The sequence below is a fragment of the Taurulus bubalis genome (genome assembly GCF_910589615.1).
Source record: "Taurulus bubalis genome assembly, chromosome: 12".
Lineage (NCBI taxonomy): Eukaryota > Metazoa > Chordata > Actinopteri > Perciformes > Cottidae > Taurulus > Taurulus bubalis.
Window position 1 is genome coordinate 24,079,392 of NC_136600.1, and position 23,467 is coordinate 24,102,858.

The following is a 23,467-nucleotide window of genomic DNA, read 5'->3' on the forward strand; positions in this document are numbered from 1 at the left end:
TTTTTTTTTGGCCATTTTGGGGGAAGTTCGTCAGCTTTTGTTTGAAGTGGAGCTTCTGGCCACCAGATGAATGTAAGTCCAAAGCAAACTCATCTCTCAGCTCTGGTTTTGGTCTTCAACTACTGAGAGAAGTACCGTGCTCTTTGACAGCTCAATATGTTCACCATGCTAGTCGCTAACTGTGCCGTGGGCAGGACACATACAGACGTTTCTTTTTTGGGGGGGATATTATAATGAGGACATCTTGATGCCGCTTGAAACAAGGTTGATGAGAGCAGTGACTCAAAACCATAAAGTTGTGGGCCATCAAAAATAATGAGCTGAAAAGGCTTAAATCCTCCGTAGGGCTGAGGGACAGTGCAGAGTCTGTCATTCTGTGTGGGTTTGTCTGTGGCTTCTTCTTTCTTTCTAAAATTAAGCATCCGGCCATTATAGGTCTATCTGGTACACTGTAAAAAAAGAATAGTTGGACCAACTTTATTTAATTACTTAAATTGGTAAGTTTTTCCAAACTACCGTAAAAGTCGGGTTACAAGCCGCTCCTACCTCCGGTCAGTGTCCCCGCTGTAGCAAGCTAGGAGCAGCACTAGCTAACGCTGCTGCTAGCTGGCGGCTGCTGCTAGCTGCTAGCTAGCGGCTGCTGAGAGCGGCCCGCGTCCCCTCTGCCCAAGTCGGGTGTCGAGTCTGGTCCCGCTACCTTTGGTGGTTTTCGGAGAGCTAGCAGAAGTTAGCGGACGTTAGCGGGGAAGTAACGGAGCGCTAGCAGGAACCCCAGCTGGCTACAGCGGGGAGCTAACGGGGATACTGACCGAAGGCAGTAGCGCTCGTAACCCAACTTTTACGGTAAGTCAGTTAGATTAACACAATTGCTTTAAGTCAGATGTATGTCATAATTTGATGGTTTTTAAAGCAATGGTTTGCACTCCAACTTAAAATTAAGGGAAATCAACTTAAAGTTTCCCGTTTTTCCAACCATTATTGAGATATACAAGTTGACTTGTCTTGTTTATTTTCTGTCAAGTTTATTTTCCTGGACTGAGCCATCTTCTGCAGTTTATGTGCCACCACACCACGGGTTTTGATTGTATGTCATATCAGTGACACAAGAAGAAAAAATAAGATTTAAGAAATGGCCCCATAGCCTAATTCTATAATAAGATTTTGTCATCAACTCGCAACGAAGTGCAACACATGAGGCGATCAGTGTTAGCCTTTTCAACACATACGACATCTTGTGTCCGGCCTTTACACTTCAGTCATTTCTCAACAAGTAAAGTAGACACAGATGCCCAAAACAAAAATCACCATTGTCATAACGCTCGGCCGCTCCCCTTCAGAGAGAGAGAGAGAGAGAAGGAGGGAGAGAGGAAGAGAGAGAGAGAGGAATACAGTTGAAAGTAGGGCGGAGGGAGGGCATCTATGTTTTTGGTGCTGTCATAGAAAAATGCTGTGAGAAAGAGAAGGAGTGAGCCAGAGGGAGAGGTGGGTATGGAGAGGAAAAGGGGTTTTCCTCCATGTCAACCACCTCCCTGTAGCTGATTTATATGGTCAGCTGTGGTACTCTGACTGTGTGTGTGTGTGTGTGTGTGTGTGTGTGTGTGTGTGTGTGTGTGTGTGTGTGTGTGTGTGTGTGTGTGTGTGTGTGTGTGTGGACACTGTATTTATATTAATTAATGGCAGTTCACAAACACTCAGAGTCACATTAATCTATAACAACTGGAGTTATAGTACACTATGATCCTTGCAACAAATAAATGTCAATAACGGACCATTAATTATGACTTCCCACTATTTAAAGATATGCAGTTCAGGAGTTAATGCAATTGTGTTTGTCTGTCAGTGTGAGTTAGCCCTGTGATAGCCAGGCGGCCATTTTTTTTGGTGTGCATTACTCTCCAAAGATAACTATCCTTTTTCAGTAATTAGGCCACCAAAAACAATAATGTATTGCTTTCGTGGCTTTTACTTCGACTTTCATTTGAGAGCAAATTAATTTACACCTGACTGTATAATTTGCGACAGAGGTTAAACAAAGCAAAAAAGAAGAGTCAACCACAAAAATCCAACCACACAAGAAGAAAGGGATTAGGAGGAAGAAGCGTTTTGTTTATACAAAGATTGTGATCAGACAAAGGCTTCCTGTAGATAACAAAGGTGATCGAGACAAATCTGGCAACATCCAAAGTGTTACCTAACCCATGTCAGGTAACAGGAGAGATTATCTGTCACAGAGAGACAGGAAGAGAGAAAGAGAGCATGCCCAGCACTCCCTTTTCCACTTAAAAAAGCCTATGCTATCTCTGACGGCATCTGTTTGGAGAGATTTGGCTCTTTAGCCTTGAGGCTACACTCTGAAGGTTCATCTGAAGTTACAGGGTTATTATCTTTCCGTCAGGATGCACCTACAACAATCTAGCACCTTTGGTTGTTTCCTCTCAGCTATGAGAATTACTAGGCTGGAGACGACTTGCTGCTGCAGTAATGAGGACCATTGTGGGGCACAACCAACAGGCAATTATCTCAAAATGCATGTCTGTATTTATTCATTGTAAAAGGTTCTTAAATTCATGACCAAATGATCTCCAAAGTATCAATTTAAAGACTTTTTTTGTTGTGGTTTGTGTATAAACTCTTTGGTGTTGTATCTGGACCTTGACTAATAAGGAAGCAGTTAGTGGGACAGAAAGAGAGACAGAAAGACAGAGAGAGGTAGGAAGGAAAGGCATAGCTTGGGAACACTTGTTATTTTTTGTACAACAGTGCCCTCTGCTGACTATATAGAGGGAATACCAATACACGTTCCAGCATAACTGTGAGGGCTGTGTATTCTTGTGAAGTATATGTGTACAGTCTAGTCTAAGTCTAGAGGTAGCTTTAGTTGATATAACTTTAAGTTTAGAATGGGATAGGGTCTCTTACCAATGTGTCAAAACGTAGTTCCCTGACCGGGAATCGAACCCGGGCCGCGGCGGTGAGAGCGCCGAATCCTAACCACTAGACCACCAGGGACCATTCCGAATTTCGAACGTCAATTAGAAATACAATATCACATTTGCAAACGTACCATTACGTATCATTATTCTGTTTGATGTAATCCATAGATGTCATGCATTGCCGTACTAAGGTACATGAGTTGAATTAACGCAAAGCTTCATTGTCGACTCTATGTGGTATTGTCTGAAGAAGATGAAATAGCCTATCGAACAGTACACTACGTTGAGTAACGTCAGTGTAAACTAGACAGTTACAGCGCCCCTACTGGCCGCCACACGCGGTTACAGCATAGGTGCCTTAACAAACTGCCTGAATCAAAATCCGAATGTCCGGAAACATCCTATTTCCGTCGACAAAAAAAAAGTACTCAACTGAAAGCCTTTGTTAGTCATATTTAATTGAATCCAATCCAGAACGTAAAAGCGAGTACAACTTTTTAAGAAATATATAATTTAGGTAAACCGGCATTTCGCAAAGCTTCCCCCGTGAGGACCTAGCTCGGGTCCTTGGTCAACGTGGGATACACGAAAATGTGAAGTTTATTTTGAACCTGTCTGGGATTTGTTTTCACCATGGTCGTCTATTCATAGAATATAACACAACGCCGGTGTGATCCGTCTTATCATGATGCCGGGGGACAACCAGTCCAAAACGGCAACAATGGCCGCGGACACGATGGTTGGAAACTGTCAAAACTGCCCCGTCCTGCATCAGGTCAGATCATCTTTCTACAGAAAAGTCAGTCAAAAAGTTCCGTTTCGTCTTTATAGACTGGACGTAAACAGGCTACGACTGTTGTGACGTGCATCTGAATCAATGTGTCGCTGTTGTAATCTTATCAGCTCGAGTAAACGTTGTTGGTGATAATACAATGTCCCTATTTGTTTTGGTTTTGCTTCTTCCCGTCTCTCATTACAGAGCCTGGCCGAGTATGTGACGTCATTTCTGGCGCTGAAACAGAAGATAACGGTGACAGAGTGAGTAGTGATGACTTGTAGTTGCCATGGTGATTGTCTCATCGTTAACATCGTTACCGTTAGCTTGTTGCCGGATGACTTGACCTTTACTGAGCTGGACACTAGCGTTAACACACCGGGCAGTCTTCAGGAGATGCACCCCGACAACGTACCTGCGGGTATCAGGTGCTAACTAGTTTAATTATTCATTTTTTTAAAAAGATGTGCTTACTAATTATGAATTTTAACGGACCATTATGTGTTATCAAGGTGAACTAGTTAAGCTAGCTGACTAAACCTATTTGAATGTGTCGAAGTAAAACACTGAAAATCAATTGGGTAGATAACCACAAAGTTTTAACTTTTTAACCTTGCGTTTGTATTTATTGTTAATATAACATAATCAGTCAATATCACTATTGTATCACTAGTAACTGCTTTTTTTCTCTACATCTTCCGCCGCACATCTTTTCCGACTAACCTCTAACTTGAATAAAGATAGTAGCACTTTAGTAGCACTTAAATGACATTTACTAATAGCACTTAGTAGTTTGGCTTTCTTGAAGAAATTGTACTTTCTTGATTCTTGTTGTTCTGAGTTTGTACTCGTGGCTGAATGCACTTATTGTAAGTCGCTTTGGATAAAAGCGTCAGCTAAATGATTATGCATTATTTGCATTTTTGCACTCTCCTATTGTTTGTTATTGTTTGTTGTTTTTATTTACACCTCACACAATTAATATACACAAACATAATTGCACTTCTACTGTTTAAGTTAATTTAATTCCTACATTAATACTGTTCTTTTTTCTTTCATCCAGCTATTTTTATTTTTATCTTTTTCTTTATTTGTATTAGTATTATTATTGCGTATATCTTATATCTCTTTCATCCCTGTTGTTTTTATATCTTATCTTATTTTCTGTGTAAATGGCTGCTACTCGACACCAAATTTCCCTTTGGGGATTAATAAAGTATATATTCATTCATTCATTCATTCATGTAATGTATGATGCTAAATTGTGGCTCGAAGTAACTAAGGTGTCAGGAGGGAAAAAAAGTTGTGCTAAGTTACTTAAAGAATCTCAGAATGATGTAACTCTGATCTCCCTGTGTAGTTTCTGAAGGATTCATTCCTGTTGTGAACGTGTTTTCTGCAGCGACGCGATCCGGCTTCAGCAGCAGCTGGAGGAGCTGCAGAGCAGACTACTGATGCTGGAGAAGAAGACGGCGGATTACGAATCTGTCCAAGCTGAACTGGAGGAAAAGAAGGTACGTCCTTTCTTAGTCGAGTCCCATTTAAAGGATGTTCCCTCTAATTGTTCCTGCTGCCATGCTGATACTGATCCAGTATTCACGCTGTGTTTATTTTTTGATAGAGCGCTCTTGAGACCTACAGGAGGATGTCGGAAGAGATGGACAAATTGAAGCAGCAAAACAGCAAGACAATGACAGAGTAAGAGATAAATATATTATATCATATTATAACGGTGTTATCTTTGTGTTGGTACAATGTGAACTATCATTTTCTCACCCCTCAGGAATGTTAAGCTTGAAGACCAGCTCAAGGATTTGGAAGGTACTTGGCATTCATTCACATGCTCTAACTTTAAACCATACTATAATTTGTAAATTATTAATGTATTCAAATATGTGAAAGGGTTTGTTTGTTTTTTCGCTTAATTTTCTTTCAAAATCTCAGAACTGTCAGAATCACAGTCTCTTGAAAACGCACAGCTGAAGAGGGAAAAGGCCAGTGTAGAAAACAATTTGCTGGAAACGCAGGTAAACTAAAAAAGTGTAATTTGAATCTCATAAGTGACGACGAATGGGAACCTATAAACTTCATTTATATTTTCACATCTTTTCAGACGTCTTTGAGGAAATCTCAAGCACAAGCAGACCGGGTCGATGAATTGATAGAAGAGAACGCCAAGACAACAATCATGTAAGAGCGTGCACTCGCTTTGCAGATGTGGTTTCTTCTATTAGACATCATCACTCTGTGTCTTTTTGTGTGATATGACAGTTAGATAGATATGACACTTTGATGGACTTTTATGTTATGATTATTCATGATTAATTGTTTATTATTTTCATCATGCTTTTGAGAAAAAAAGTAATTTATAAAACAAAACTATGCTAAAAGTTCCCATGTTTTTTTTCCCTCAACAGAAAGAACAACATTGAAAATAAAGTTAGGCTGCTTGAAGGTTTGTATTGAACGTTGGAGTTCACACGACAGCACGTCTTGAATCTGCGTTTGTGTGAGCTCTGATGTTTCTGGTCTGTGTTTCAGATTTTGTGAATCATAAAATTAACCACCTGACCAAAGAAAATAATCTGCTGTTGATACATATCGATGACCTTCAGGTGCAGTAATGACCTTTTTATAGATGTCAATTTGGTGGAAGTATTTCTTAAATAATGTTGAAATGACCTTTCTTTTGTGTATGCTTTCAATACATTTGCAGGTGAGACTGATGAAACTGGAAAGAGAAAGGAATAAAGGTAAATGAGGAACGTTTACAAATACAGTGTTCCAGTTTTTTTTATTTTTTGCTGTGGTCAAATGTCAAAAGGTTAGCTTCGCAGTAAACTAAATAAAATAAATAGCCCAATTGAACACATGTTTAAAATGATGTTTCAAAAGCGCTTCTGTAGAAGGATTTTTTTTTTTTAATCTATAAAACAGCAGCAATTTTTCTGACTTAAAATTATATTTAAATATCTGTATTTTCTCTCGACAGAATATAAGAGCACATCGACTCAAGCGCGCGCACCTGAGGAGCCTAAAGTTGACAAAGGTATCCAATCAGCTTCACCTATTATTCATGACATTAACTTAAGGAGCCTATCACATGCAGATAGCTGTCATTTTCACTTCTGCAGCGCGTCATTGTTTGTGTCTGTGTTAATTTTTTTCAGAAAAGTTCCAGATGCTGCTTCAGAACTTGTGGGCATGTGTGGAACCTAAGCAGCAGCTCTCTGCCAACTTGATGCCCGTATCTGGTGAGGCACCACGAGGCTGTCGTGTACATCTGTGTGTTATTACTAGCTTTACTCAAGACGTGTCTTCACTTTGAATTCTTAATACTTACATTTTTGTTGGTTATTGTGATTTCAGAGTCCGGGTCCAAACCAGCTCCACCCTTCTCTCCGCAGAACAGGCCACGCCCTCATCCGAGTGGCGCTTTGCCATCTGCTCCCCACAAGCCTCGTGAATCTCCCCGTTACCCCACGCAAACAAGTGGCACTTTTACACAGTTAAAACCCTTTCTGAATGGGCGGAAGGAAACGGACACTCCCAAAGAGAGCACGCGGTTGTCCAAGGAAAGTAAAACCGAGGAGTCGTCCGCTGACCTGGACAGCTCCGCCGAATCTGTTGGGGAGATACTGGCATTGTTCAAACCAATGCTCCCCTGCATATCGCCTCTGCCAGATTCGGTAAGAAATCATAAATATTACATGCACATGCTTTGATTGTTTCCGACAAAAGCGTTGCACGGGAATAGTATTACCTGAAAGTGTCCGCAAATTACCAACCATGTGATAATTTTTGTGAAGCAGACGTGGGGTCCCCGGGTAATACTAGTTGTGCGCAAAGACGGGCTTCATATTTATGATATATAGATGAATGGTGGTTCGTGCAAGGTGCTGTGTTGCAGTCTCTTTATATAATTCATTCACAATGCAAGAATCGTTAGTACAACTACAATTAATGAGCAATCTCACTTCTGCAGTCACAGAAGATGGACCTGGTTTCTGGGGATCTAAAAGGCATTTAATTTATTAATATTAAAATAAGGACTTAATTGGTATTGTCAGAAGTCTTAAAAAAGACATTGGTATTGAGGATGGTTTAATTCATTTTTTATTTTCTAACATCGGCATTTTTAATCTAAAAATAATTGCTCACATATTTTTGAAGACATTTATCTATTTAAGTTAAATATAATTCCAAAGTGGTCTTTTAAGCACTTCTGATCAGCCTGGTGCCTCTCAACGTGCCATGTATGGTTGTATCTTATGACAAATTACATTCATGTTCTTTTTCTTCCTTTCTGTCGTCTTGTAGGACACAGAGATGGAATCTATGGAGACAAATGATTGCGAAAAGGAAAACCCTCCCAAGACCTCTGATGGCGGTGTTCTTCACGCCCGAGAAGAGTCCCTCCTCATCACCCCATCAGTGACGAGCAACGGTCCGAACTCTTCCGCACCGCCAACGCAGGAGACAGTGGACTTAGCAGAGGTCACAGCACCAGAGGTCACAACACCAGAGGTCACAGCACCAGAGGTCACAGCACCAGAGGTCACAGCACCAGAGGTCACAGCACCGGCAGTGGAACACGTTCCCAATGAAAATGACTCCGAAGGCTCGGCACAAAATGAGTTGAGCGCCGTTACGGAAATGAAGGACACAAGTGGCACAGCTGGGGAGGAACTGCATCTTGAAGAACACATGCCGATTGAGCAGGACCCGGCAACTGTGCAGCTGGTGTCGGCATCGTCTTCTTCCTCCTCCTCTGCAGACATTACACTTTTGGAAAGTCAAGATCTGCCCTGCAGGTTAAGTCTCAGTAGCGAGAGCACATCTCAAAGGGAAAATTCTCCCGAAGAGCCAAAGGAGGATCGGTCGGAGACGATTACGGAGATGGAAGTTGAGGCAAGCCCCAGCGATGTTACTGGTGCTGAAGCAGTCACTCCCGATGGTGGAGGGTCCCCCAGAAGGAGCGATGCAACTGCACTCCCTGAAGAAACGGGAAATGTGCCGTTAGTTTCTTCCTCAACGTTCACGGACTCTGTGACGGACACGGAGGCTACAAATACAGAGAACGGTTCAGGAGTGGGGGAAAGTCTTCAGGACTATTGTGGCAGTCCCAGAGGACAGGACGGTCCAGGTGCCACCGTCGTTGAACCCCAGGAGAGCGAAATCTGTCTGAACAAGGACACGGAGGTACCAGACGATAGCCTCTGTTTGTCAAGCAGCGGCGACGGCATTGTTAGAGCCTCAAATGGACATGGTGATGCATCCTCAGAACCTCTTGCGGGGGAAGTTGGTAAGAAAGCACGAGCCGTTAGAGTGGTCGGCGTAGCAGCTTCTCCCTCAGCGTCAAGTGGTGATAACGGTCCTCCGTCTCCCAGCGAGGTTCCGCTGTTGAAGATGGAGGATGCTGAGCCCCATGCCGACTGTGAATCTGCTCAAGCGAATGTTGAAACTCCGTCAAAAAAGGACGTCGACGCGGAGACATTGAACAGCGAAACGCTAGCAGACGGCGGGCCTCCCCTCTCCGACTCCCCAGAGACCGTCAACTACGAATCTCTGAAAGAAAACATACACTCGGCATGCAGGCAGCTGAGTCCTACATGTCTGTTGCCCTCTTTGGAACTGCAGGCTTTGGAGGAAGACCTTGTCATCGAAAAGGCCGTCGGAAAAGAGCTGCTTCAGAACGGCGTAGACGCAAGGGACCATAAAGTGGCGAAATATAACCTGCGCTCTGTCAGGTCCACCACCTCATTAAGGAGCGTCGCCGCTGCCACGAATGGACAGAGTGAATGTTTGGAGTCGTGCATAAAAGTGCCTGGAAGACAGAGCCCTCGTGTGATTAGAGCGGGGAAACCGAGCCCCGTGGCACGTTCAAGCGCAGCTCGGCCATCAGAGTGCATCGGCCAAGTTCGCTCTGAAATGGGCCCCCCTCTTCCTCGTCTCTTAACCCCCCTGACCACGCCTCCGAAGGCGGGCAAATCAATCAATCCGAGGCAGGCTATTGGGAAGCTCTCCTTTCCCTCGCCCATGGATCGACTGGCTTCGCCGACCACTTCTGTCCAAGCCCACCTGACCCCCACAAGCCAGCGCCTGAGTTCCTCGTCTTTAAACAGTCCACTCCGTCCGAACGGAGTCCCGTCGTCGCCGCTCCAGTTCGGCTCCGCCACTCCGAAACACGCCGTGCCCGTCCCGGGTCGCCTGCCGTTGACGGCAATGAATTCTTCCCCGTCGTCGTCCTCCAGTCCATCGCAGGAAAACTCCATGAGGATCCTGGACACCATGTACCCCGAGCTCTCGGCCCACGGCCGGACCCTGAGCATCCTCAGGGGCAACGTCGGTCTCGGCATCTGTCCGTCGGAGAGCGGGACGTCCCCGACGTCGACCGACAGCCAGGTGTCTTGCTTCAACTCCACTTCGACGGCCTTCACCAAGACGGAGACGAGAGGAGCGAAGAGGCCGGCCCCGTATCTGCCTCAACCTAAAAGCAGCAAATGTCTCCGGCTAGATAACTGCTCGCCCACCGTCAGTCGCAAGCAGGCGGCTTCCTCCGCCTCCTCAAACAGCGGCGAGGAGACCACCTCGCCCCACACTCCGAGCGCCACGCCGCTCAAAGACGAGACGACCCCTCCTCCGGCAACGAAGGTCGCAGAGCCTGCTGAGCAAAACCTTATAGAGAAATATTTCAAGCAGATTGAAAGCCAGGCGTTCGATCTGCTGCCCGTGATCCAGAGCCACCTGTATGTCGGCAACCTGCCCAAAAAGCCCGTCCTGAGAGACGAGGAGAAGGAGGTTATCTCTGAGATTTGCCGCATCGGCTCGGTGAGTGCAGTGGTTTACTGGGCTTGTGTTTTGGAACTTTGACTCTTGACGTTCATCGGCTGAACCTCTGGTTGCTTTGCATTGCTTTTCCAGTATAAGTAACGGTATGTTCTTTAGAGAAATTATCTTTTTTGGGGGCACATGTCGACTACTTTTAGCAAAAAAAAACTGCATATACACAGTAATTTTGGAAGGAAAAGAGTATATGTACGAAACAAGTCTGTGTCCACGTGAAATGAACTGTGCATGTTTTGTGTTTTACTCTTTTCAGCTTGAGGCAGATTATATGATGTTGCCCATCCTGAAAAAGCTGAAAGCGGAGAAAAGAGATCTAAGCAGAAACTACATGCAGGCCCTCTGCAGAGTGTACACGGGCATCTGTCGACAGAAGAGAGACTGGGAGAAGGCTCACATCCTGGCCTACAGCCTTCTCACTGAAGGTGAGCAGTTTGGGCCTCACACACACACACACACACACACACACACACTCTCGATACAAGTTAAGTCTTTTCGCTCCACTGTGAAGACCGTCTTTATTTTTTCACCTCAGCGTACATTTGGTTGATGCTTTCTTTTGCTTTCTCATTGTGTGCCCTACTGCAGAATTCCCAGACTCTGCTACGCTGGTGTTGTTCATGGTGACGACATGGCCCAATGTTCTCTCACACAGTAGCTCTCTGTGCCAGGCCATACACACCGTCACCAAGCTGAAGGCACAAGAAAGCGTCCGCAGCTGCCTTTCAGCGTTCCTTGACTGGGAGAAGGTGAAGGATTTGTAGAGATGGGGCTCTTCATTTTGTCATGCTGTGTTTCTGTACTCGACTTTAGCTTGTTTTGAGTTACATCTTCAGTCTCCTATTGGAGAATTTTAGACACTTTGCGGTCATTATTCTGCTATATATATGGATACGGTTTGATTTTTTACCTGTGTGACTGTAGTTCAGAGTTCTTTCCCATTTGCACCCCCCCTCAAACGCTTTCAGAGGACTCCTTCTAAATGATTTGTCTCCATCTTGCTGCAGAGTCCTCCCTGTGACATTGACACGCTGATCTCCAGAACACTCTCGGATATCCGGTCCGGGTCGAGCCTGTCCTTCACGACACACCATCGCTACGGGCATGACGTCGGTACTGAGGCGTGGCAGAATATCTTCACGCTGCAACTCCTTTGTTCACACAAGAAGTGGAAGTGGACCTACGAGAACATATTGGGGTATGCTATTTTTTTTTCTAACTTGAAGCTGCGGTGCCTCGTGATGTAATTTTGAATTCTTCCAAACAGACTCTTCTGTAAGTAATCTTTGTGAAGCTTGGTTAGAGAAATGACTTCTTTTTGAAAGCATGTGTATCTGTGTCTGTCTCCTGTGTTGATCTGTTCTGTTTGCCTTGACAGCAAGGAGTTGTGGCCATTGATGAACACTTGGGTGTCCCAGCCCAGAGGGCAACAAGTCCCCGTCTCTGATATGAGCGTCGCCACCATCCTGCGGCTCATAGGTCAGTTGTTTTGATCATTTAATCAACCTGAAAAGATGTGTAATTTAAAGATCACCAAGGGGCCGTCAATGATTTAACTATCTTTTTGTTCTTTTTAATAGGATACCTCTGTCGCCTGGGACTCAAAGAGAGGTGTGTTTCCTCGGTGGAAACGGTCGCCAACGTCATGAACTCGTTCGGAAGACATGGACAGGCTGAAGGTATGAAATATGAGAAATTCCTTGCTTTATCGTTAGATATTTGGAATGCAGATCAGATTATCTTTTCCATGCACACAACTACTTACCTGTGTATTTAAGCAAATTCCAGTATTTATTTCTCAACCTGGCATTTTCTAGTATATTCAAGTGTTTATATTTATTTTGTATATACATATTAAATTGTTGAAAAATTTAAATAAAAAAAAAAAAAAAAATATATATATATATATATATATATATATATATATATGTATATATATATATATATATATATATATATATATATATATATATTATTTTTTTTTATATACATATAGAGATTTAAAAAAATATATATATATATTAAAAAAGACTTAAAATATATATATATTGTTTTCTTTAGATAAATATATATATATATAGAAAGATTTAAAATATAGATATATATATATTAAAAAAGACTTAATATAATATATATGTAATATATATATTTTTTAATATATTAAAAACAATATATATATATATATATATATATATATATATATATATATATATATATATATATAAAATATATTTTTTTAATATATATATATATATATATATATATATATATATATATATATTTTTTGTTTGTTATAAATAATATATATATTTTTTGTTTGTTTGTTTTTTGTTATAAATAATATATATATATATATATATATAATTTATAATAAAAATAAATAAATATATGTATATATATATATATATATATATATATATATATATATATATATTCATATATATTCATGCTCTGACATCCAGCAGATGTATTTCCTTAAGGAGTCTAATCGCATCATGTCCCCCCAGGTGTGCCATGGGAGGTCCAGTTAGCCGCCATCTACTGCATCTACGACCTGTCTCCCTGCAACCCCAACCAAGCCCTGGAAGCCATGGCGGAATGGAGGGGAGAAACGTCTGGGAGCGTCCCTCCTGCAGTCACCAGCTGCATTACCCAGTTAGCTTCGGTCTGCAGACAAGGTTACGAGCTGAGAAAGACGCACTCGCCGCACTCATCCACATGAACATGCATGCGAGTCTGTTCCGATATCAAAGACGGGCGAAATAAACTATTTTAACTTACCGACTTGCAGCCAATGACAGAGCTGTTTACTGTTTGGGAACATTACAAATGAGTTTTATACACAGTGCCTGGAGGTTCATTAAGTCTGGAGTTGAAATGTGCAGAAGACGGTTTCAGACAGTCAAACGTTTTAGTTTTGTTTTTTTGTTACGTGCACTTCTACTTTATAATAATACATTATTTAAATGTACTTTTGTAGCAAATTTGTTCGACTTCTTTTATTGTTGGAGACATTTTAGCTGTCCACACCGTGTAATAAAGGTACTGGCACGACTCCCTGCTGTTCTCAGGTAATGTTCTAAAGTACTGTAAAATATGTCGGCCCATGTGTTCCGGTTTAATCGTGGCGCTGTTGTATATGTTTCTTCATTTGTGTGTTTGTAAATACGAGGTATTGCTGTTTGTGGCAATCTTATTTTTCATTCATACAGTAAATGCTTTGTACAGCTTAACATTTCAGAGGTTATTTAACTTTTTCAAATAAAAATTTCTAAATATTGAAAGAAATGGTGTCTGTGTTGGTGCATTATCTTCTCACCTGTCTCACTGCAATACATGCTAAAGCCATGAAACTGGTTATAAGGGGATGAGGAGTCTGTTTATACCTTTTCCCCTTGTAACCAGAGCAGTAACATTCACATAGGAAATTGGTGATAAAGGCAGCAAATAAGGATCCAGCCCAATTACTTCAACTATCACGTTTTAGCCATCCAGCCCGGTCTGGTTTGTGAAAAGTGTTGAATCACTTAAGAGCAACAATTTCCGGGGCCAGCCATCCTTCAAAATAAAAGCTCAACCCCACATTAGAGCCGTACACTTTGAAGTATTAAGAAACAGCGCCAAGTAAGTGTGTGGCCAAGTAAGTGTGTGGACATACAAGGAATTTGACTTTTTTTATTACTGTCGATGTACCTTCACGGAAATAGACATAAGACTTAAAAACAAAGACAAAAAATGTCAAGAAAACATGTATTTTGATATGTTATTGAAATGTTAAAAGACATGGAAAGGACATTATTATAGCTTTAAAAATAATAATAGAAAACAAGAATAAAAAATAATAATAATAATACTTTAAATCTTATAAAGCGCTTTTTTAATTACCCAAAGACGCTTAAATACATCTTCAAACTGGGAGAGTTGCACTTCCTTTCAAAAACATATCATCAATCAAATAAATAGATGATTAATACATGTTATTGATATTGCAGAGGGGGAAAAGTATCATTTTGAAATGCTTCTTAATTATTTAATTTTTTTTAACGGGCCTCATAACATAGAAGCCCAAAAGTCATAATTATGAGATAAAAAGACGAAATTACGAGATAGAAAGTCGAAATTATGAAATAGAAAGTCATAATTATAATTGTTTTATGTTATTTGTGGAAATGGGCTTCCAAACTCATATGATGATGAATTTAAAAAAAAGCAATAATATATTATACAAAATATAATTATATTTGTACTCATTTGGAATCGTGTCTTTGGTGTGTGTGCGGGACGTGTGATATGTTCTTTTAAAAAAAAAAAAATAGTTTAGCTTCCGGTTTGTTTGGCCTAAATATGGGGACTTTACGCACCTCTCTGTCTCGAGGGGTGTGTTCAAAAGATTTAAATCCCTCACACATGCGTAGACGCTGATCCGTGCTGCTGGGTGCGCCATATTGGCTGGTTTACATTGGGAGTGGAGTTGAAAAAAATAAAAAAAACGAATCAGTTTCAGGACATGAAGCATTGCAACGATGACAAGTAAATCAACGCGGTAGGATCAACTCGTTTTCTTGCGCGCAAAGTCTTCAATTTGCTCCAATTGCTCTCCCATTTTCCCCGCGAAGGAGATTCCTCGACTCTCAACTCCAAGTCCAAATGGATCCCAGGACCGCTTGGATCCAGCCGGAGCAGAAGGGACCTGCCAATTCCCTGTGGATGCACATTTGGGAGACCTCTCAGGGATTCAGAGCCAACCACCCGGGCACCGACAACCACCTCCACCGCAACTTTGCGGCGCAAAACTCAACGGAGTCCAACGGCGAGTATTGCAAAAATGTTGCGTCGGCGCCGGGGTGTGTGTTTGGGAAACTGTCGAAGCGAGACGGCGGCGGCGAGAGGGTGAATGTCCGGAGGAAAGGCTCGCTGTCGCCGTCCTCCTCCTCGCTGGACTCGGAGGCCGAGAGCTCCTCGCCCTCGGGCTCCTCGCTGCAAATCGATAATTTGAACGTCGCAGAGGAGGCCAGCCGGTTCCTCCACTACGGCGAGCACGAGCTGAACGAGAGCAACCTCAGGCAGCAGCGGCAGTGTCCTCCTCTTCCTCCGCCGCCGCCGCCGCCGCTCCACGCCGCTCAGCAACACTGTCGCAGCATGCAACAGCCCGGCGGCCACACCCCCGCCGGGACGAAAGCCCACCAGCATGGGACCAGCAAGCACCACCAGTCCCACCACCACTCCCAGTCCCAGTCGTCCGGCCGCAGGAGGCACCTGAGCAGAGCCAACACGTTCCACGGCCTCAACCCGCTGCTGTCCCCCGGCTGCAATGGCCACCACGGAGACTCCTCCTGTAGCCTGTGGAAGTCCAGGCGGTACAGCCCTGGCATTAATGGGTGAGAGTATAGAAGATGGTGCTTTTAAACAGGGGTGTTCAATGGGACTTTTTGGGGTTCTTCCACCAGGTCACCCAACTAAATGAGCAGTGGTTTAATGCTCACTGTGAATATTTGTCATCCATATGTTGCAAGGCCAAATGTTGAATATGCATGACAAATATTCAGTTATTCTCTGTATGTTGTACAACATAATTGTGACTACATACCTGAAACTACGGCTGTAATTGACCCATCTACTTGACTTCTTCTTTTTCCCCTACCAATCTAAGTAGTTTGCTAAATAAGTCAACTTAAGTTACTGTGTGCATGGATGTATTTGAGGCCCAAATCAATGATTCATTTCCCTGTGTGTTACCAGCAGTAGGCCCAGGCCTAGTCCATGCTGCTTTATTCATTTATCTCTCATGCATCCAGCAACTATGTACTCAGTCCATGACCCCAGGTGTCCCGTCTTTTACAGTCTCCATGAAGAAATCGTGGACTTTTTCAACTTCATGTCGCCGCGCCCAGAGGAGGAGGCCATGAGGAGAGCGGTCGTGAACAGAATAGAAAGCGTCATCAAGGACATGTGGCCCACAGCGCGGGTGAGTGTCGCTGGGCTTGGGACAGTAGCTCAAGCTGTGGGAGCCGTACGCTCCTCTGGGCTGCACAGTAGGTAGGACTGAGGCCTGTCTTGAGATTACTCTTCTTCTTCTAGTGGATTATGTGAGCTGTGTCTAATCTTTCTTCTTCTTCTGATTAACAAAATGCTGCATCAAGTCTTGAGCTCTAAACCTCCTTCACCAAAGTTGCATTCATGGTGCTTAAATTCACGAGTTCTTTATAGCAACAGTAAAATAGATCAGTGGTTTCCAACCTTTTTTGAGACGCTGCACATTTTCTACAATAACATTTTTTTAAAGTTACAAAATGTCACATAGTAGCCTAATACAGCATATAGGGTAGATAATTATTGCGCTACCTACTGGCATGGAAGAGTATTTCCTTACTAGGCCAGCCACTATATTGCAGGCTAAGTGAAATTGGACATTTTCCCACGGCACACATGGCGATCTCTCACAGCACAGTGGTTTAAAACCACTGAAATAGATGATTGACTTAACTCTTGGAGGTGCTGTATTAGTAGTGGACTGCTTTCTGTTGAGAGGGAGACAGAATATTGCTGTTGAATAGATATATGTATACTTTATTCATCCCCAGGGGGAAATTTGTTTGTTGCAGCAGCAAGCAAAGTTGCAGAGTAAACCTAAACATATTAAGTATAAATAGGGACTTTTCCCACACCTGTCTAATCAGACCAAGAATGGAACTCATTCGAGGGCCATTGTATTGATTTATTTCAAACAGATGTACCTGATTTTTAAAATGGTAACTTTTTTGGGGGGGTAAATTGTTCTCCCTTCTGTCAACACATTAAAATAGCCAAGGATCATAGTTTATAAATCCATTTCAAATATAACAATGCTTTAAAAATTTCTGGAGTCGCCATTTAACATTTTGTCTTTTGATTTCCAGGTTTTTAAAGCTTGTTTTTAAATCCTGATTATTGTGTCTGGTGGTTTAAATGTTTCCTCTTTGGCCACAGCCGAGTTTACACTGCACCTCTAAACACAGCCAACCAGACGTTCTCATTCTTCACGTCACTTAAAGTAACATTAGTGAATTATTTTCCATTGTATGTTGCCAACAGAATGTTAGACGGAGTTTACTTTGTAAGAAATGCCTTTTTTTTGTTTGTTTAAAATGATAAACATTTTGCGCTAATCATAGCACACTTTTCTCTAAAGACCAATTTGTGTTACTTTTCCAAGCAGCGGTTCTACAAATGTGTAATGTTTGTCGTGGGCTTTGGTCCCTAAATAGAAAGTGGGTTGTTGACCATGACAAAGTCCATTTTCAGTATGACATGTGTTGCCTCTTGCAGCCACATGCAGTATTTAATCTACTATTTCTGAAGTTACTGATATTTAGAAAGTCCATAGACATCTACTCAAACTATTCGCTTACTGCTTATAAGTGAGGAATTGTAGAACTTTTAATAGTATTATTATGGATCGATTGTATTAAAATGTGTTTTATTCTCTCCTAACCGCTTTGCTTTGGCATGAGGAAGCACAAACACCAGGCAGTACACGTGCATTGAGCTGTATAGCTAACCTGCCAACGCACACAATGGTCAAACTATTGACTATGTACTAAGTTGGTAATGGTCACCATAATGTTTTAGGACTCAAATCAGGCTTGTGTTTATTTGTCTTGTACCCTGCAGGTGGAGATATTTGGCAGCTTCAGCACAGGACTTTATCTTCCGTCAAGGTATTGACCCAGTTTTGAATCGTCACATTTAAAATGCAAGTTTGCTCCTAAAAATACAACCACATTGCTGGAAATTCAGATTTTTTTTTGTATAAAGTGTGTTCCTCACAGCTGTGGTATAGAGCTGAGCAATACTGGGAAACATTGATTTCACATTAGTTGTGCAAATGAGCAGGAAGTTAATATTTTAACATTTTAATCAGCAGTCATTTAAATTGGGGTGTAAAAAGGCCCAGTTTATTCACTTAAGACTCATTCATTTGGAGGTAAACTCCATGATCAACAATTTTGATTATGAATGAGGACCATGTCTTTGCGATGTACACATCAAGAAACTATTTCCTAAACATTGTTTTCCTATATTAATTATTGAAAGTACATAGTCGGTGCCTTTTTAAAAAAAAAAAAAAAAAAAAAAATCTTTTGTTCGCTTGTGATTGCACAGCCTTTCCTCAAAAGCCTGACATAATGACACAACGTAAAACTAGGCTGTTCATGTTGTGCTTTCCGTGACCTTTGAGTCACTGCGTTCATGAAACCCTGTAAGGAATACACTCGTTAAGGTACAAAGTACTTTGTTTCTGTTCTCAGTGACATTGACCTGGTGGTGTTTGGAAACTGGGACCATCCCCCACTGCAGGAACTGGAGCAGGCCCTGAGGAAACGCAACGTGGCCGGGCCATATCCCATCAAGGTCCTCGACAAAGCTACTGTAAGTCACCAGGAGAGTCTTTTTACTTGCATTAATATATTTTTTTAACTTTTAGAACCCACACAGGCGGGTTGAAAGCTAATGTTTGGTCCTAAGTAATGCCTTAACACAGGAGCTTGTGTCAAGTAGCTAACTATGAATCATGAAAAGTTGATTTGGGTCCCCTACCTTTTTTTTGATTGATTCCAATTGACTCTTTGACCTCTCCCCAGGTGCCAATCATCAAGCTTACGGACCATGAAACGGAGGTGAAAGTGGACATCAGCTTCAATGTGGAGACGGCTGTTAAAGCAGCCCAGTTCATCAAAAGCTATCTGAAGGTAAAGCTTTTAACACTTGACCTGTTCAGTGTGTGTGTGTGTGTGTGTCTCATGGTCCGTCTTTCTCTCTCGTAGAAGTACACGGTTCTGCCTCCTCTGATCTTCGTCCTGAAGCAGTTCCTGCTGCAGAGGGATCTGAATGAAGTCTTCACTGGAGGGATCAGCTCTTACAGCCTTATTCTAATGGCTATCAGCTTCTTGCAGGTGCGACATCGACAAAAAATGCTCTGTGGATTATTTAAAACACTACCATTTGTCTATTATTACAATTTTGTTTGTCAAATCAACTGATGAAACTAGCAAAAGTAATTATATGTGGTGCTGAAATGTCATTATTTCGTACTGGTAGCTTTTCTGTGTGCGCGTGATGCATCAGACTTGATCCGTCGGTAACGAGTGGCGCTTGTTTTCCGCTCATCAGTTGCACCCTCGCATCGACACGCGGCGCTCCAACATCAACCTGGGCATCCTGCTGATCGAGTTCTTTGAGCTGTACGGCCGCGACTTCAACTACATGAAGACCGGCATCCGGGTGAAGAATGGAGGCGCTTACCTGTCCAAGGAGGAAACGCTCAAAGCCATAGGGAGTGAGAACAGGCCATCCATGCTCTGCATAGAAGACCCAATACAGCCAGGTCAGCTTGGGATTTGACCTGATGACTTAATGGCGAGGGGCATGATTTGAGATGCACATCCATGTAAAGGTTATGGCTGTGACGTCAATGACGTAGCAAACATTTATCGTTTAGCATTAGTGCATTTACATAGGGGGGGAAGATGACAGATGGTGGTTTTAAAAGGGCAAATAACTATTGTTCAATGAACTGAAGACTAAACGAAGTGGAGAAAAGAAGCAGATGAGGCTGTTTGAGTTCTGGTTGGAGACTCATTGTGTCAAGTAATGTTACATTTGAGTAAAATGACACCCGATTAATCTTGATTTGACTGACAGGCCCTGCCTTGGAAGAGGATAGGATCTCTTGTGCCGAGCTGACTCGTGCTGTTTTTACGTTTCACTGGCGTTTAAACAGATTGTTGTCCATATATTGTATTCTCCAAAGTAATCGCCATATGTTTTCTTTTTTATTGTCACAGGAAACGATGTTGGCAGGAGTTCGTATGGCGTTTTGCAAGTCAAGCAGGTGTTTGACTTTGCCTACATGGTGCTGAGTCATGGAGTGTCTCCTCTCGCTCGCGCTTACCCCAACAAAGACTACGACAGGTTGGTGTCTCCGTTCATTACATCATTTATTTAACTTTTTTTTTGCATGCTCTGAGCACTGGTTCTGATGGCATTATGGACCACGCCTCCCATCTGTGTTGCAGTACTTTAGGACGCATCATCAAAGTCAGCCCGGAGGTGTTGGCCTACAGGGACTGGACCATTAAGAAGTGGGGCGCCAAGCAGCACGCCAAGATGGAGAACCACGGTAACCTTTTGGGAACCTTGGTATCGCATCTACTTTGTGACATTTAGGGGCTTGCACACCGCTGTCTGTGTGGGCTCATCAAAAAGAGGGAGGGGAAAAATGTATACATTGTTGCATTTTAATTCTGTTTTTGATTTATAAGCATTGTTAGTCATAATTGATCACATGCTGTCAATTTGTCAGAATAAATGAATGAATATATACTTTATTAATCCCCGAGGGGAAATTTGGTGTCGACGTAGCAGCAATTTACAGACAAAAATAAGATATAAAAACAACAGGGATGAAATGTGTATGTATGTATGTATGTGTATATATCTCTATCTCTCTCATCCCTTGTTTTTATATCTTATTTTAATATTATTTTTGTTTTTTCACCCCAGCTCTATATATATATATATATATATATATATATATATATAAAGCAAGCGAGAGCGCTGGGTGAAAGGGAAAAAAAAACAGTATTAATTTAGGCAATCAAACGTAAACAGTAGAAGTGCAAAGTATGTGTGTGAGGTGTAAATAAAACAAACATTAGGGGAGTGCTAAGTGTGTGAAGTGTAGGTAAACTTGTACAATGATTAATCAGATTTAAATGCAACAGTTTTAACCTATTAATCAGAAGAATATAATATATACATGGTATAATAATATAAACATGGCCTTTATACAGGGGAATTATGAGATTGCTTTAGTAAAGTAGCTTGTTAAATATTATGGTATCAAATATCTGCCGCCGTAAAATCCTTATTTTTTTTCCTCCGGAAGTGACATAATAAATATATAACCACCACCTCAAGCGTTCAGTTGTTTGTTCTGCACCAGACGAGTGAATCTGACTGTTCTGTTTGGTCCTAGATGTAGAGACCTGTGAGCGGGACCTGTCCCGGCTGAGGCTGGTTTCTATGGAGGATCAGAGAGACGCTTCCTCGCCCCTCAGTGCTGACTCCCCCTCGCCCTCTCCAGTCTTCCTCCCCAGCCCTCAACACCGCTCGTCGTCATCCTCCGCGTGCTCGCTCTCCTCCTCCTCTGGAAGCGACATAGTAAGGCCAAAGGATGTTTTGTCTATTGAAATATTTACTAGATCAGTGGTTCACAACTACTCTTTATCATATTGACGTGATTATAGCAACTCCCATCAGTTTTCTCGTGTGTGGCTGTGCAACTTTTTAAAACGTCGTCTTCTTCCAGGAGTCAGATTCTCCTCCGAGCAGTAATGCTGCTATCCAGCTCCACCCCCTGACCCTGGCCTCGGTCCACTCAGTGCTGCAGATGGCTACTGACCTGAGGGCCACTCATCCTGCAGGCTTCATCCACACCACGCCGCAGGTTGGTGTCATGTCTTTGTTGCCCCCTGCTTCGATTTAAACAATGTAAAACATATTACAGGCTTCTTACAGTCATGGAAAACCTGGAAAAGTCATGGAATTTTAAAATGGGTTATTTCCAGGCCTGGAAAAGTCTTTGAAAAAAATCATGGAAATGTGTTATATTCATATTTTCATGTTTTGAAATAGTTAATATGCTTTTAAAGAAAGACTCTCAAAATATAAGCAGACATACATACAGGCATCTATATAAATGTTTATTCTTTTAATCAAACTATTGTCTCATTCATTTGAGTCATTTAAGGTTTACTGTATGCTTTGTGTTCTCATTGTTAGTTTAAATACTACATTTACTCACTTTTTAATGTTTACACAAACACAACATGTTTGGTCATGGAAATCCATTGGTCAAAATGTGTATGAACCCTGTTATTATTGTACATCAGAAAAACTTGCTCTTAGCATTGTCACTGCATGTTGTACTTCTTTTGAATGTTTAGGTCCAGATGCCCCTCCCAGAAACCCTTACCATGTCCTCTCTCGCCGATTGCCAGTTCTACCACGAGAATCCCACGATCGGCGTCGTGCATCGTCACATGACGCAAGCTGCCCACATCTCCCAGCACCCCACCTCCACGAGCCCCCTGCCCAGCCCGCCCCACCAGCTCCACCACCCTCAGATGGGAGGCCACCACACGTACTCCATGCGCTCCAGTTCCCACGGCTCGCTCGAGCCGCACAAAGTCGGCTTAAAGCACAACCAAGGCGGAGGCCTCCGATGTCCGGACGCCTCTCACTGTAACTTCAGTCCCCAACGGCGGTTTGTTCCCCAGGGCCAGAACACGGCGCCGGGGTTCAGGAGCCAGCAGCAGTACAACCGTACCACCTGGCGGCGCAGGAAGAGGGACACTCTTCCCGCTCTGAACCAGAGCAGGTGAACGACGTATATGACTGGCAATGTTTTTTTTTTTTTTAACGGCCTCACTGGACCCGTCATGAGTCGAGGAGCTGTGAAGCGGTTTTTGTTTTGTTGTCGGAGGCTCTCAAACACACACCTACTTTGTCCTGGAACTCACAAGTCGACTGAAAGGTGTCGGATGATTGATCTCGGCTCTTGTGCTGCTGCGAGGCTCCTGCAGGTGAAGGAAGGCCGGAAGAGGCCGGAAGTCTTAACTGTGCTCGTGTTGGTCCATCGGTCTGACGATGGTCCGAGGCCCTTCCTCTAAATGTCATGCACACCAGCACGGACTTTGAGTTGGATTACTGATTCCCACACTGGGTCTCGCTCTTCTCCCGGTGTCGCGTTGCAGCAGCTAAGGACTCTGGCCGGTTGGCTGAAAAAGGTTTGAAAAGCAGCATCATGTGCCATAGTACTGACTTTATTATCTAACCTGGTCTCTCTTGAAGTTTTGACTCTTATTGGGCC

General features: G+C 42.6%; 2 protein-coding genes across 2 annotated transcripts; both read left to right on the forward strand.

The window, feature by feature from the left end:
• Positions 1 to 3,618: 3,618 nt before the first annotated feature.
• On the forward strand, positions 3,619 to 13,791 carry ice1 (KIAA0947-like (H. sapiens); the record flags this gene model as incomplete). The annotated part of the gene is made up of 20 exons (XM_079227368.1): positions 3,619 to 3,708; positions 3,913 to 3,971; positions 5,111 to 5,222; positions 5,330 to 5,406; positions 5,492 to 5,529; positions 5,653 to 5,735; positions 5,822 to 5,898; positions 5,943 to 5,965; positions 6,250 to 6,323; positions 6,425 to 6,461; positions 6,701 to 6,757; positions 6,879 to 6,962; positions 7,078 to 7,397; positions 8,029 to 10,539; positions 10,817 to 10,979; positions 11,143 to 11,303; positions 11,562 to 11,752; positions 11,933 to 12,033; positions 12,135 to 12,233; positions 13,062 to 13,791. 20 exons carry the CDS (start codon positions 3,619 to 3,621, stop codon positions 13,274 to 13,276), a joined length of 4,572 nt encoding a protein of 1,523 aa, XP_079083494.1. The 3' UTR covers positions 13,277 to 13,791.
• A 1,410-nt stretch (positions 13,792 to 15,201) lies between these two features.
• On the forward strand, positions 15,202 to 22,979 carry LOC306744476 (terminal nucleotidyltransferase 4A-like; the record flags this gene model as incomplete). Its single annotated transcript, XM_079227125.1, has 12 exons — positions 15,202 to 15,932; positions 16,396 to 16,519; positions 18,205 to 18,251; positions 18,843 to 18,963; positions 19,176 to 19,283; positions 19,359 to 19,487; positions 19,705 to 19,918; positions 20,379 to 20,505; positions 20,610 to 20,713; positions 21,572 to 21,756; positions 21,905 to 22,042; positions 22,542 to 22,979. The coding sequence occupies 12 exons, from the start codon at positions 15,202 to 15,204 to the stop codon at positions 22,977 to 22,979; spliced, it is 2,466 nt and encodes an 821-aa protein (XP_079083251.1).
• Between the last annotated feature and the right edge of the window lie 488 nt (positions 22,980 to 23,467).